We start from the raw sequence: 14,605 nt of genomic DNA on the forward strand, positions 1-14,605 counted from the left end.
TTTTTGTATATAAAAATGTTATGTAAAGTTAGCACATTTTACCACGCTTCAAAAAATGAGGCAACTTTACGTTAAGTTTTGGTATGTAAATTTCAACAAATATGTGTGGTTCAATGTCTATGCAGTAAGTATCATTCGTTTTGTTTCAAATAAGCCAAGAAGAATTAAAATTGAATGAAAGATGACAAAGATATCAACAGATCACTTTTCCATGTTTTACGATAGTGACCCCAAACTTTTGGCCGATACAGCATTTTGAGGGGTGACCCCAAACTTTTGGTCGATGACATCAAGAATTAATTTACTGAATAACTTTTTTTCTAGATTTTTTAGCTAAGTTCTGTAAAAAGCAGTTGAAAGCTAATAGAAAATGGGTCATATTACCGCTCTCATCTTAAAATTTGGTCGACCCAACTTCCAGCGACACTGCCGTAAGTTTATATTCATTTTTTAGAAAATTTGGCAACTTTGGGTTAAGTTTACATACAAATTTTTTGAAAAAGTTTCTTTTAAATCATGTTCAAAGTTTCTTTGACTTATTATCTTTTGAATGAAACCTAGGGTTTTGAAATCGGACGCAAATTGGCGGAGATATGGGCCTAAAAAAATGACATGTTTTTGAGGGGGTGACCCCAAACTTTTGAACGGGAGTGTATGTAGTGGAAGCAGAAAACGGGTAGGTATTCTGCAAGACAATGCAATTACGTTCATTTCCCATTGATTCTGGAACATTGATGGGCTTCGTGGCCGTGCGGTTAGCGAGGGCAGTCGACTTGTCGTGTCGTAATATGGGTTCGATTCCCGCTCCAGTCGGTGGAAACTTTTCGACAAACGAAAAAATCATCACTGTGCCAGTTCTGTGTGTTCTCCGTTGTCTAGTGTAAGTAATATGTACAGTCTGTGCATCCTCTGGCTGAAGACGGTGTAAATTGTCTATTTTTAACATTTTGTTTCCAAAAAAAAAATTGTAAAATGGCCATTGGAAATGGTCAGAAAACTCTCAGCATTGCGGTAGCTAGCTTTCTTTTGAACGGCCCAAGAGGTGGAAGAGGCCTGAACCGACATGGCTTGAAATAGGGGCTGTTTACCTATACACCACGATGACCTAATTATAATTATATGATATATGATTATATAATCATCTTAGATACAACACCGAAACACCAACCACCCCCCCCCCCTACCTCTTTCCCGCATTACCACTCTAGAATTACGAAAATATGTACAAAATATTTGTCATTTGTAATGAAGGTAGAATCCGACAAGCCAGCCCCCTACCCAACGTGTACGTGGTTTATTAATACAACCATAGAGTTCATGAACTCCGATGGATATAAACATGGCAGCAAGAAGACATATTTAAATCGGTGTCAGACCATTCGGCCGAAGGTCATTAGGCCGAATGGTCATTAGGCCGAATGATCTTTGAGTCTTAATTTTGCCGTATCCACAGGAACAAAACCAGCTTCTCAGTTTAGTGATCTATTTATGAGCACTTCCACAGTTCTTAACTGAGAGCTTCCGCTACCAATGGCCATGTTGAATATGTATATCGTGTGGTTGGCACGAGGACACATTATAACCAAGGGAGTCAAGGAAATTTCCTTTACGAAAAGTTCCTGGATCGACCGGAAATTAAACTCACCCTCAACATGATTTTTTCCTTCTTTAGGACAAAGGTCGTTCTTTCTAGTATCATTGCCAAAATAGATTTTAAAGCTGAAACTGCTGATAATCAAATTATACATTTTGTCTTCTTTCAAACATAGTCTATTGTTTCTAGTTCCATTGTTAAAATAGTTTATAGCAAACATTATTAAAAAAGCTAAAAACAACAGATGCATTTCCAGTTCCATAACTGCTGAATTGCAATTCATCCTGATAACCATTCGGCCTAATGACCTTTCATCATTTAAATCAGGAATTTGTACATACTAGTGGTTGTTTTCACACATGTTGATTATTTTATTCTTCCAGGATGACTTTGCTTTGACTATTAAACAACATTTGTTCGAGTAAATTCTCAAACTTTCTGGCCAATTTTGGTGGTTCGAATATTAATCGTATGCAACGAGCAGTGAGCATGAGCATGAGCGGTGAATGGCGACCTCACGGTATTTTTATATAAAATTGTGAAGAAATTCCTGCAGATGGTGCATCTAAGCCGAAAGAGAGATGAGATTGTGAAAATATGAGTGATCATGCTGTCGGATCGGATTCAGTTTGGTTTTCTATTCCGCAGAATCGTTACCTGTTCTGTGGCTTAGTTGGTTAAAGCGTTGGTCTAGCGAATACGGAGTCGTGGGTTCAAATCCCACCAGAACGACTGGAAATATGGTATTTGGCAAAACATACAATTTAGGACGAAACTTTAGACCAATTTTCCCCATGAAAAAGGCTATATTCGAAAGTAAAAACGTCGGATAGAATATAATTAATCGATTGATTTTCAAAACTTCTTGATAGAATTCTATGGGATTTTTTTCTATAATAAATTTAAGGGAAATTCTAGTAGATGTTCTTCAGAAATTTTTGAATGATCCTTTTTAAACTTTGACAGTCTTTCCAAACTGGTGTCAAAGGAATACGATTTATAAAAAATAATTAAAACGATACTGATTAAGAAATTTTAGAATTTTGATTAAAAAAACCTTAAAAAAATCAGGATAATCTAAGGTCAATTCATAGGAAAAAGTTTTGCGAAACTACCTACAGTATTTTGAAGATGTTTTCGTGCATAAAAAAAAAACAAATATTTTTACAAATTTTGCCATGAAGATTCTGAGTTCCTGAGAGAAGCTTCCAAGAGCTTCTCGCTGTTTAGATATTACTGGCAAAATCACTTTAATAGCTTCTTTTTTCGTTTTTTTTAATTCCGTTAGAGAGCTTCATTCAAAGTTTCATTTTAAATACGCCCTCTCGCAAGCAGAGATTCTTTGTTCAAATCAAGCATAGTATTAGTTACTATTGCAAGCCTTCTGCAGGATGTCTATGACCAGAAAAAAAAAACTGTAACATTCAGTATAGTTGAAGAATCGAAATATTGTTTACAAAGATTGTTAATCAAACTTACGTGGACTTATTTCTATTCTTCTTAACATTAATAAATGTTAATCCAATTCGCGTCCAACCAGGTAAAAATCGTTCCAATAATGAACAAAATGGATCTAATATGATAGTGCAGTTAATGGAGACAAATGAGGAGTTCGAATTCTTCAAATCTTTTCCATTTATATTGCAGACCAGACTCGATTTTCCGCATTCTGAAGCCTCCAAACATATATCTAGTGGACGCAATACTGAAAATGCTAAAATTTTGACATTATGTCAAACTGACTTTGAAAAGTAATCAGCCAAAGTTTTAGCTTTGTGCAGCGTTCCGGTTGCTAGATATGTGTTTGAGAAGCTTAAAAAGCCGACTTCGAATTATCGAATCCGATGTGAGATAAAATGAGTTTGAACTGGAAAAGAATTAATCTTGTACCGACTTTTCGAGCCCTCTAAGCTGAATACCCTCTTCGAATGAGTGTAATCAGTTTTGTACATAAAAAGGTACAAAACTGATTACACTCATTCGCGTAAGGGAGCTATTAGGTGAATTGCGTTCCGTAACTTCTGGTTAATCTCAAAAGTCTTCTGTGAGAATCTCTAAAAGGATTTTAAGGCGGAGTTTCTAGCGACATTAAAAAAAGAAGAATTTTCGAAGAATCTTCGATTCGAAGTATTAAAATCTATGTCTATTTAAGGAAATTCCGGAAAAAAATGTTGAAGCTTTAGGTATTTTAGTAATAAAAATTCAATCATTTCCAAAAAATTTCCGATCAAGCTAAAATAGGGGAAATTGCGTATTTTCTTCGTCATGGGGGGTTTCTTGAAAGCAGCTGAACTCAGAGTTGGCCTCAAACTTTTCCCAACCAAGCTGAGTTATACGACAAAGTTTCAGGAAGTTTGGCTGACAAAAATCTCAAACCTGCCATAATACCCGTCGTCAACCTATTGATTGATTGATTGATTTGTCTTTATTAACCGTTATGTGTCCGACAAACTTTTTGCTTTTTTCTACACCGTGCTTTTTAAATGGGTGCTGGGTACCCGGGTACCCTGTCGGCCACATAAGGGTTAAAGAGACTTACAGCCCTTGGCTGATTCGTCTCTACCTCATCGTCAACCTGGATTTTTCTCAAGAAATTTGAAACGGTCTGAAACGTTTTAATTAGGAAAAAATCATTCAATTCTGAAATATAGTCATTCCATGAAAAAAAAGAAAATACTCGAAAATAAATGTTACTTTAAAATAGGGTGGTACAAAAAAATGACATTTCCCATTTTTTTAAATTTTCAAATCGTCTTAACTTTTGAACCAATAGACCGATTTGCAATCTATTTCCACGAATAAAAAGATTATAAGTTTTAAAAAGAAAAAGTAAAAATTGTAGACTTGAATATGCAGAAACGGTCGAAATATCAGTTTTTTTTGGAACATTTTTTTTAAATGTTGTACCACAACGGCTATTTTTTTTTTTATCGAAAGTTTGACTGTTTTTACAAAACGTATAACAAAATCTGAAATGTTTTTGATATGCATTTTTTTTTTAATTTCAAGTTTTGTGCTCATATACATATGAGGGGCCCAGATGCAAAGGAGGTGTAAGTACCCATCTTGTCGATTTTGAGCTGAACACACCAAAAAAATAAGATTTCAAACTTTCAGGAAATGTTTTAAGATTATTTTTACGATGATTGAAAAAAAAATACAATAAATCGGAGAAAATTGAGTAAATTTTGAAACTCCACATTTTGTATGTGTAAATGGTGGGAAACTTCAAACACTCGAAAATGTGTTTTTGTCACTTACACCCCTTTGCCTGAACCAGTTATATGGAATGACTGTGCCTCTCCACTTTATAATATCCGTTTTTTATATACCCACGGGGCGAACTTCAGTAAGAAAAAAAAATCTGTGAATTCACCTGCTCCAGAGTGACAATCCTTCATGAATTCCTTCTGATTTCCCTACGGAAGTGTCTTTTCAGATTCCTCCCAGAGTTCCTTCTGAGATTCACTCAGGATCCTTCTGGAATTCATCCAGGAGTGGCTTTAGAGATTGATCCAAGGGATTGATCTAAGATTTCTCCAGAGCTTTCTTCGAGGGACCCCCAGAAGTTTCTAATGAAATTACTCCAACGGTTTCTCCTGGTTTTCCTCCAGGAATTAAATCTGGGATTCGTCAAGAAGTTGCTTCTTGAATTCGTCAATAAGTTCCTTCAAGGATTTTCTTTTTTGAGAATTCCTTCAACAGTTCATTGTGGAACTGCTTCAAGAGTTACTTCTGCGATTTTTCAAGGAGTTTTTTGGAGTTTTTCGTGGATTCCTCCAGGTGATTTCCTCAGAAGTTCCTTTACGGATAACTCTTGAAGATCCTTCTGGGATTCTTCCAAGATTTTACAAGATTTACCAGGGTATGCATCTGGGATTTGTCCAAAAGTTCCTTCTGGGAATTTCAACCTTTTACGAATTCTTTAAGAGCCTTCTACGATTTTCAAGGAGTTTTTTTTTCGGAGATTCTGGAGAAATTCCGGAGTGACTATGGAAAACTCCAACGCGATTTTATATTTTATTTTATTTTTCATATTTTTTATTTTTTCCAGGAGTCTGAACACCTTAGAAGTTTCCTCTGTGATTCTTCCACGAGATTTTTTTTTTAAATCCCTATCTGGCTCTATCTGGCACGCAGCCAGAAAAACAAGGAATCCTTTAGAAATTATTTTCGTGATTTCTCTAGGAATTCCATCTGAAATTTATATAAAGGTTTTATTTATAGAATAGGAGTACTTTTTCTGGGATTCCAAGAAAAAATTTCTGGAGAAATATAGTCCCAAAAGGAGTTTTTGAAGGAAACTCAGAACGAACATCTGGGGGAACTTATACAAAACTGTTGGAGAAATTCCATAAAAAATGTTTGGGAATGGAGGAGGAACACTGGAAGACGATCACCAAGTAATTTCGGAAGGAGTTCCTAAAACAATTCCGGAATAAGTTCTGGAAGAAATCCCCCAAGAAGTTTTTCCTGGATGAAACCAAGAAAGAATTCCTGGAATTTCTGAAGGAATGCCTGGAACCAACTTCTTAAGTAATCAAAAAAAATACTTCTGAAGGAACTCTGTAAAACATTAAGGGTGAAATTTCTTAAGGGATCCCACAAGAAACTTCTGGTGAGAAAATATTGATGGAATCCCAGAAGAGAGTATGGGTTAACATCATGAAACATTTCTAGAAGGAGTTCCTGGAGGAATCCCAACAAAAAGTTAATGAAAAACCGCTATGAGATTTTTGGCGTAATCCAGAAATCATCTCCTGGATCAATTCAAGAAAGAACTCTTGAAGACATCTCATAAGAAATTTCATGAGAAAACTCAGAAGAAACTCCCTGAGGAATCTCAGAAAAAAAAATCCCAGAGCAATTCAGGAAGGAATTCCTAGAAGAATCCCGAAACTCCTGAAGAAATCTCGGAGCTTTCAAAAGGAGCATTCTCAGAAGAAACTCCTTGAAAAATCCCAGAAGACTCTTGAAGAAATCCTAAAAGGAAGGCGTGAATTCCGGAAAGAATTTTTGGAGGAATCATTCCGGAAGGAAAATCTTGGACAAATCCCAGAAGGAACTCCAGGAGGTATCCGTAGAGGAGCTCCTGAGGGAATTCTCGAAAGAGCTTCTGGAGGAATCCAAGAAAGACTCCAAGAAACTTCTTGAGGATTCAAGAATTCAATAAATTCTTAGAGAAACACCAAAAGAAACATTTGGAGCAATTACAGTAGAAACTCTTGGAGGTCCCCTGAAGAAACCTCTGGAAATCTTGGAAATAACTCTTAGATCAATCTCTAAAGTTACTACTGGATGAATTCCAGAAGGATCTCCTGAATGAATCTCAGATAGCTCCCTGAGATAACCGTGGAGGTGCAGAGGATGCTTATTTGTTTTTCTCTGCTTTTTGGTTTTACAGCTGACTCGCAGGGCATAACACCAACCCATCAACTTTCCGTAGGAGCAGGATGCACAGCTGAGCTTAGAGTGCTGCGCTGGTACTTGGACGATGACCAGCCACTCTTGACATGCAGATGAATCCTTGATATATTATAGCAACAGTTGTCAAACAAGCATTTCTTCCCTTTCACGCTGACCACAGTTTGACGACGACAGAAATTTGACTTGGTCACAGGTCAAGGCGAAAGTGGGCAATCGCCCAGAATGGTGCAATCTTTCAATTCGACCCTCTGCACCACCATGGGTGCTCAGGACTGAAAGTTGTAAGTATATAGCTGACCACAATGACGCTGCTGGCACCGTTATAAACTTTATAGAAATTCAAATCTCGAATTGTGCGTATTGAAAATTGTTGGGTTGGCTAGGTTTGAGCTCCGCATGTAGCATGATCCTGCTTTATCAGTCAGTTATTCAAAGTTTAAACAAAAAATGTGGATAGTTAACCCATAGTTCGCCCCAAATCGTATTCGGAGTTGGCAGCACCCTCTCAGATTACAATGAAACTTTCTGGGTATGTACACCAAGACTAGATAAGCCACTTTGCATACTTAGTTTCTTCAAAATTTATCTGGACTGACTTTTGAAAAGGGCTAAACTTTTTTTTATGGATTTTTTAAAAATGTTTTTAATCAAAAAATGACTACTCCTACAAAAAAGTGTTGTATGGGTGATTATCACAAAATAAGTCAAATTTTAAGAAAATAATACTGAAAAAAATCCAAAATGAGCCCTACACTGAAAAAAATCATTTCTAAAAATTCAAAGTTGATTTAAAAAAAACACCATTTTTGATTTTGATGAAATTTTGTCTCAAGACAGGTAATTATGTTCCCTACCAACCGTCCATACATCACAAGATGGGCACTTTTAAGGAAAAAAAGTTTTTCTAACAAAAACTTTTTCATGTCCAAATTACACTAGTTTACAGCATTTTTGAACTCGGTAAGCTGATGATCATTTTTGGTGTAGAATCATGCCCTGAGTTCGAAAACGCGAAGGAAAAAAAATACAGTAGAGCGGAATTTTTTTCGACTTTCCATACAAGGTTGATGATTTGAAATCGATTTTTGTTCTATTTTTAAGCAACGTCACTCACTTCACACATCTCATTCTCCGTAATCAATGCTCCGATTGAGCTGAATTTTTTACTGTAACTCGCCTACATATGATTTGTCAAATAAACGTTGAGAAAGATTTTTTATATTGTTTTTTTCTTATTGAAAAAAAAATACATTTCTTCATATATTTTTGGAAATTTGGCTAAAATTTAAGGAGATCGTCCCTAAAACTCGCCAATATCTTGAATTTCATCAATCTGACGCGAAACCTGCATTCAGATGATCGAATGGTATTGTAATCAGCTTTTAATTTATGGAAAAAGATTTGTAGTTGGTTGAACAAAACGCAAGATATTTGAATTTTAGTAAATTTCATATTTTTAAAAGATGTAAAACTTGATATTGAGCTAAAACTCAAAAACCACTCTACTTAAAATTTTTTGAAGCGCGGTTTCGAAATCAGTGCTAAATTGTACTTCAAAAACTTTGGTCGTTGACAGAAGTTCACGACTTTCGTTTTATTTTGTAAACTAGTGTTATTATTTTTTCAGTGTCTTTTTTTAAAAACAAACTAAACCAGTGAAGGTTATCTAGTAATCTCAAAATGCAATGAAACTTATTGTGTCATATGCGACAATGCAATGCACCCATATTCACGCAGCAGCACTCTAGAAGTACGAAACAATATACAATTAGAACACGCATTTCATACGTGCTGCTGTAATTTCTACCCAAACGTTTCTACCCCATGTTCTTACCTAATATTAGGTAAGGCTATTTATTAGATTCGAACTACCTAATTGAAAAAAAAAAACAAATCAAGAGTTGTACCTAAAACAAATATGAACAAAACAAGAAAATGAATCGGTATCATTCAACGTGTTACTTCTCTTTGGTTATTAAAGGCAGTTCTGAAAAGTAATGGATCAATCGTATAAATCAAAATTCAACAAATTCAAGTGCAGTGCAAAAATAAACAATCCAAAGTGCAACCGTCATAATCTACGGGGCATGTCATTAAGATTGATAGATAAAATTCATTCCATGGGATATACACATGAAATCGACGAATCGATGAGTATTTGTGAGTCATGTCGTGGATTGATAAGTCACAACAGAAGCCCGAATACGAAAAAACGCCGATCGGATGGAAACGACGAAACTATGCAACCATCATTTAGTGGGCAGCAACATCATGATGTTCCAGAACCAGAACCGTCAACGAGTGGTCAACAAATCGAACATGAGCTGGGTAAGTAAGCCTTCAACGTGTTAGCTTCTTTTATATAACTCATTTTGCAGCTCGTTGCAAAACTACATTTTTCAGTATTCTTCGTATTTATCCAACCCGGCAAGCCTCGTTGGTTAAATGTACTACTTGTGCGAAAAAAAATCATTTTTGCAACTCGTTGCATAAATAACTATCATTAACTTTCCACTGCATTCATTATTATATTGTTAACCTTAACTTTTATCTTACAGATATGGTACCATCTATTCCATCATTGGAGTCAATTCCGTCAACAGATCAACTACAGGGTCCCCATAATATTGAGAAGTTTAATACCATTGCTGAAACATTGAGTTTATCGCCAATCTCATCTAGAAACATGGAGTATGGAATATCGCACAAACAAATCATTGCAGATTACGAAAGCAGTTCGAAAAAATATCTTCGGAATAGATTCAACGGATGTTGGCAAAGTGGAGGCGTATGACGAGATAATTATGCAGTTAAAGGATAAGTTCAATCACCCTACAACTGACAGAAGCGAACAGATTAAAATACTATCTGTACTTCCTAAGTCTTGGTCGGTAAATAAAATCACAAGAGAGTTTAACGCACCAATGTATATGGCGAGGCAGGTGAAGGATCTTGTTTATGAACAGGGTATTCTTTGTACCACCGATAAAAGAAGGGGGCATGGTATTGATGACGATACAAAACAAATAGTAAGAGAATTTTTTGATGATAATGATATCAGCAGGCCAATGCCAGGAACAAATGATATTGTTTCTGAGGTTCGAATTGGAAAAAAACAACAAGTTCAAAAACGACTTTTGATGATGTCGCTCAAAGAGGCTTATATGATTTTTGTAGATGTGTGTGTGTGTGTATACAATCCATCGCCCACTGACCGGCAGTACTTTTATGGAAGAAAAATGTCTGCGTGTTGATATATGCTGATATATATAGACGCAAATATTTTTAGTCCTGGAGATGGAAGGTGATAGCTCTACTGCACATCTAACGACCCATTTCGAGGTATGCCTTGACTCGCACGTGCATCCTGAGGTCGTCTTCTGTAACAGTAAGCCCCGCATTAATGGATCCAGGTATCAAATGGATATCTGCAATTCATTAACACTTCCTGAATCAAAAATTTGCCGTTTTGTTTCTGGCACGTATTTAGTGTAGTAAATTTCATATATATGAATAAAGTGGTGCAAGGAAAGGTCTCACCGAATTTCGCATAGTCTGTCAGTACTCTCAATTTTTCAGCAACGATGGATCCAGCAATTCAAAGGCTTAATCAGCGGCATCGAGACTCATACGCACATCCGGAATATACAAACGGTATTGATTTCACTACACAAGAAACGACGTGGAGAGAACAATCGAGCTGGCTTTACAGTAATACGCACATAAAAATTACTTTTTCACACGCGGAACAGATCGGGTGGCGTAGACACGGCCATAGTAGCGGAATTGTCGAATCAAATTCACCGCATGGCATAGCACCACATAATTCGACCAAAACTCCAATGCACCCCAATGCACAAAACTGGTTTAACTGAACTTCACTAACTCAAAAGCAGTGGCACATTTTTCACTAAAATAACTTCACAAAATGTTTTTCAAAATGTTTTCAGCAATGCAAAACCTTACCGGCCATTTGAACTTTTCTTCGGCCGAATTGAATTCAATTTCACGAAGAAGCGAAAAAACGTGACACAAAGCAATGATGCAGCGACCCACCGCTTATATGATTTTTGTAGATATGTACAAAACTGTGAATATTGGTTTCACAGTATTTACACAGTTGCGACCAAAGCATTGTATTTTACTTGATTCTACTGGTATACATAATGTATGCATATGTACTATTCATGAAAATGTAAATTTAATGTTCAACAGTATAAGAATTGTGTCACAAGATGAAATAATACAAAAAATGCTTTGCGATATTTCCACCAGAACAGATAATTGCTTTTTCCGTGCTTGTGAAAAGTGTGCTTGTAATGAACACATTGAAGAGGAACTTACATTGATATTAGAATCAAATGACAAAGAAGAGATTATATTTCAGCAGTGGTTGAATACTGATCGCTGTAATTTAGAAACGATTATTAAACCTGTTGATGAATTTGTTCCGTATCTTGTTGATAAAATTGACAAACTTATAACACACGACTTTATTCATAAACAACAATCATCATTTCTCAGAAATAAAAAAGATACATTAAAGGATGATGAAATTCTTGCGATTTGTGATTTCTCTGAAAACTATTCATTCATAATTCAAAACGCTGCTCAAGGATATCATTGGAACAACTCGCAAGCAACAATACACCCATTTGAAATTTACTATATGAAAGATAATAAACTTGTAAATGTTAGCTTCATTATCATATCGGAAGTAATGGCTCACGATACAGTTGCGGTCCAGTTGTTCATCTCAAAAATGATAGATTTTATGAAACAATTAACGAACTTTTCTAAAATTTATTTTATGTCTGATGGGGCAGCATCACAATACAAAAATAAGAAGAACTTTGCTAGTCTATGTAGATTCCAGTCAAAGCATGCATTAAGAGCAGAATGGCATTTTTTGCAACGTCCCACGGAAAAGGTCCATGTGATGCTATTGGTGGCACTCTTAAGCGAATGGCAAAGAGAGCAAGTCTTGCTCGAGATTATGGAAATACCATAACAACTCCACGAGAGTTATATAACTGGGCAGTTGTACAGACAGATAAAAATATAACTAAATTAAATTTCTGTTACGTATCCACTGAACAGTACATTAAAATGTCAGAAGATCTCGAAGAAATATATAATAACGCCAAAACAATACCAGGCACTCAGAAATTCCATAGTTTTTTGCCTATTCCTGGCGACAAAGTAAAGGCAAACAGGTATTCTAATTCAGAAGATGAACCAAAAATATTTAGTATGATCGGAAAAAAATAGAAAAGAACATGTTTGAAATTGGCTCTAAGACACATATATATATATTTGAAAAATTCATAATTATAAATAATTGTATATTTAAAAGTGCACTTCAATACATATTGCGATCAAACATTACATTTCCTAAGAAAATACATTTGTAATATTTTGAAGTTTTTTATGTATAGGAAAACCCTTCCAAATGATTGAATAAATAACACAAAATCTCATAGAAAATTGAGTTTCATTGGTTTCTGGGATTGTTATGGCCTTCACTGGTTTTATTGTTGATAACAAAATACACTGAAAAAAAAATCATTCGAACAAGAAAAAGTTTTTGTTAGAAAAACTTTTTTTCCTTAAAAGTGCCCATCTTGTGATGTATGGACGGTTGGTAGGGAACATAATTACCTGTCTTGAGACAAAATTTCATCAAAATAAAAAATGGTGTTTTTTTTTAAATCAACTTTGAATTTTTAGAAATGATTTTTTTCAGTGTAGGGCTCATTTTGGATTTTTTTCAGTATTTTTTTCTTAAAATTTGACTTATTTTGTAATAATCACCCATACAAAACTTTTTTGTAGGAGTAGTCATTTTTTGATTAAAAACATTTTTAAAAAATCCATAAAAAAAGTTTAGCCCTTTTCAAAAGTCAGTCGAGAAAAAAAATTAGAAAAATGAGTATGCAAAGTGGCTTATCTGGGCAAGGTCTACACACCAAGAAAGTTTCGTTGTAATCTGAGAGGGTGCTGCCAACATTTGTTCGAGTTGGCGCGAAATCCGTCAGTTGCCGATGAAAAATCAGATACAAATAGTTGACATTCTGTCCGAGATAGACTTCCGTCATTCGCTTTTCCTGACGAACTTGTCTCAAGCTAGCAGCAAATAAATCAAACATATGAGACGCCTGTTTTGAAACGGCAGCGGCAGCGGTGTACGCCTTAGATAACTGAATGATCATGTTCAGTTTTTGCTGAGTCAATCTTCTCAAAGTCTACCCTATATCAAACGTCGGATTTTAATCTAAATTCTAATTTCTATGCAAACAAACTCCACCCTCCGAAGGTCGGTAGGTTTCGGTACGAACGGGCACACACTCGATTGACGAACGTGAGAATTATCCGCCTGTTGGTGATACTAACGCAGACAATGTCTATATAGGTATAGGATGGATAACGCGAGGAGAGGCCAGGAATCAAGTCCACTTTGATCAACCTGTTCTTTATAAATCCAGTATCGAACCGAACTGCACAAATGTACCGCACATTATTCTATCAGAACGCCCGTGAACCAGTATCGAGGTCGGTTTCCATTCCAGTGTATAATGTGCAACGTTAAATCATTCAGTACGCGGCGAGGCGGCGTAATTGAGAATCAAACAACCTGCGTTGAGTCGGTCAATCGGTCGGTCAACAAAGTTCTAGATCCGAGCGGATAGCAGCGTAGACCCGGAGCGGAGACATTCGGCCGAGGTGCAGCAACAACAACCAGCGCCACCGCTGCGACTCAAAACCGGTCCTTAAACTTCGATCGAGCAGCACGCGCAATGTACTATGGTTCAGAAGGATGTACGGTTCAGATGCATTTTGAGTAGAAAAAGAAATGAGATGTGTTAAAAAATTTAACCTAAAATAAACCATGGGGAACACTCACTTAATTACTGCATTTTGCTCTCTCGCTTCCATACACATCATGAAGCCAGTTTAGTTCCCCTCTAACTAAGCAAGTTTATATATATATATATATATATATATATATATATATAGATAAAGCACTTTATTTGTTAGGGGTCATGCACAAATTACGTCACGCTGTTAGGGGTGAGGGGGGGATTTTTCAGAACGTGACGACTCATACAAAAAAAAATGAGGTCCCATACAAAAAGTGTGACATTAGGGGGTTGATAAGGGTCGATTTTTGCGTGGCATAATTTGTGTATCACCCCTTATGAACAATTGTTTGAATTGTGGGTTTTCTAACTTCTATTAAGCTTACATTAGGAGAAGCTTTTCTGATAGATAAGGCTCTTTTTTTCTCGATAACACAACATTCTAGCCCACTGTTCAAGAAGTGCTTAGAATTAATCTGCATTTGGCGGGCAGCGCGGCAGCGGGGAGTTCTAAAACCACGCAGACAGAGGAGGCTGGGATCACTTAGATAGAAGCTGCCCGGGCGATTGTTCTCTCCTCGTGCGCACGCCAAGGATATCAACTATCGAATGTGCGGAATCGCTCGGCTCGGTGTGCGACGACGGATTACGCTTCAATAGCTGAAAACTTGTCTGCGACTGCGGCGGCCGCGGCGCGACACAGTGTTTCATGATATTATCCATT

General features: G+C 36.3%; 2 protein-coding genes across 15 annotated transcripts in view; one reads left to right on the plus strand and one right to left on the minus strand.

The window, feature by feature from the left end:
• LOC109622365 (TLD domain-containing protein 2) overlaps positions 1-14,605 on the minus strand; it is a 768,101-nt gene that overhangs the window by 318,897 nt on the left and 434,599 nt on the right. The window lies entirely within an intron of this gene.
• Positions 1,150-13,760, plus strand: LOC134292024 (uncharacterized). Its single transcript, XM_062860682.1, has 2 exons — positions 1,150-4,028; positions 4,126-13,760. Exon 2 carries the CDS (start codon positions 11,061-11,063, stop codon positions 12,030-12,032), a length of 972 nt encoding a protein of 323 aa, XP_062716666.1. The 5' UTR covers positions 1,150-4,028; positions 4,126-11,060; the 3' UTR covers positions 12,033-13,760.

The sequence above is a fragment of the Aedes albopictus genome, chromosome 3 (genome assembly GCF_035046485.1).
Source record: "Aedes albopictus strain Foshan chromosome 3, AalbF5, whole genome shotgun sequence".
NCBI lineage: Eukaryota > Metazoa > Arthropoda > Insecta > Diptera > Culicidae > Aedes > Aedes albopictus.

Bases quoted from the DNA above. Each gene is read 5' to 3' on its own strand.
- LOC134292024 (XM_062860682.1), top strand. From the start codon at position 11,061: ATGATGCAGCGACCCACCGCTTATATGATTTTTGTAGATATGTACAAA.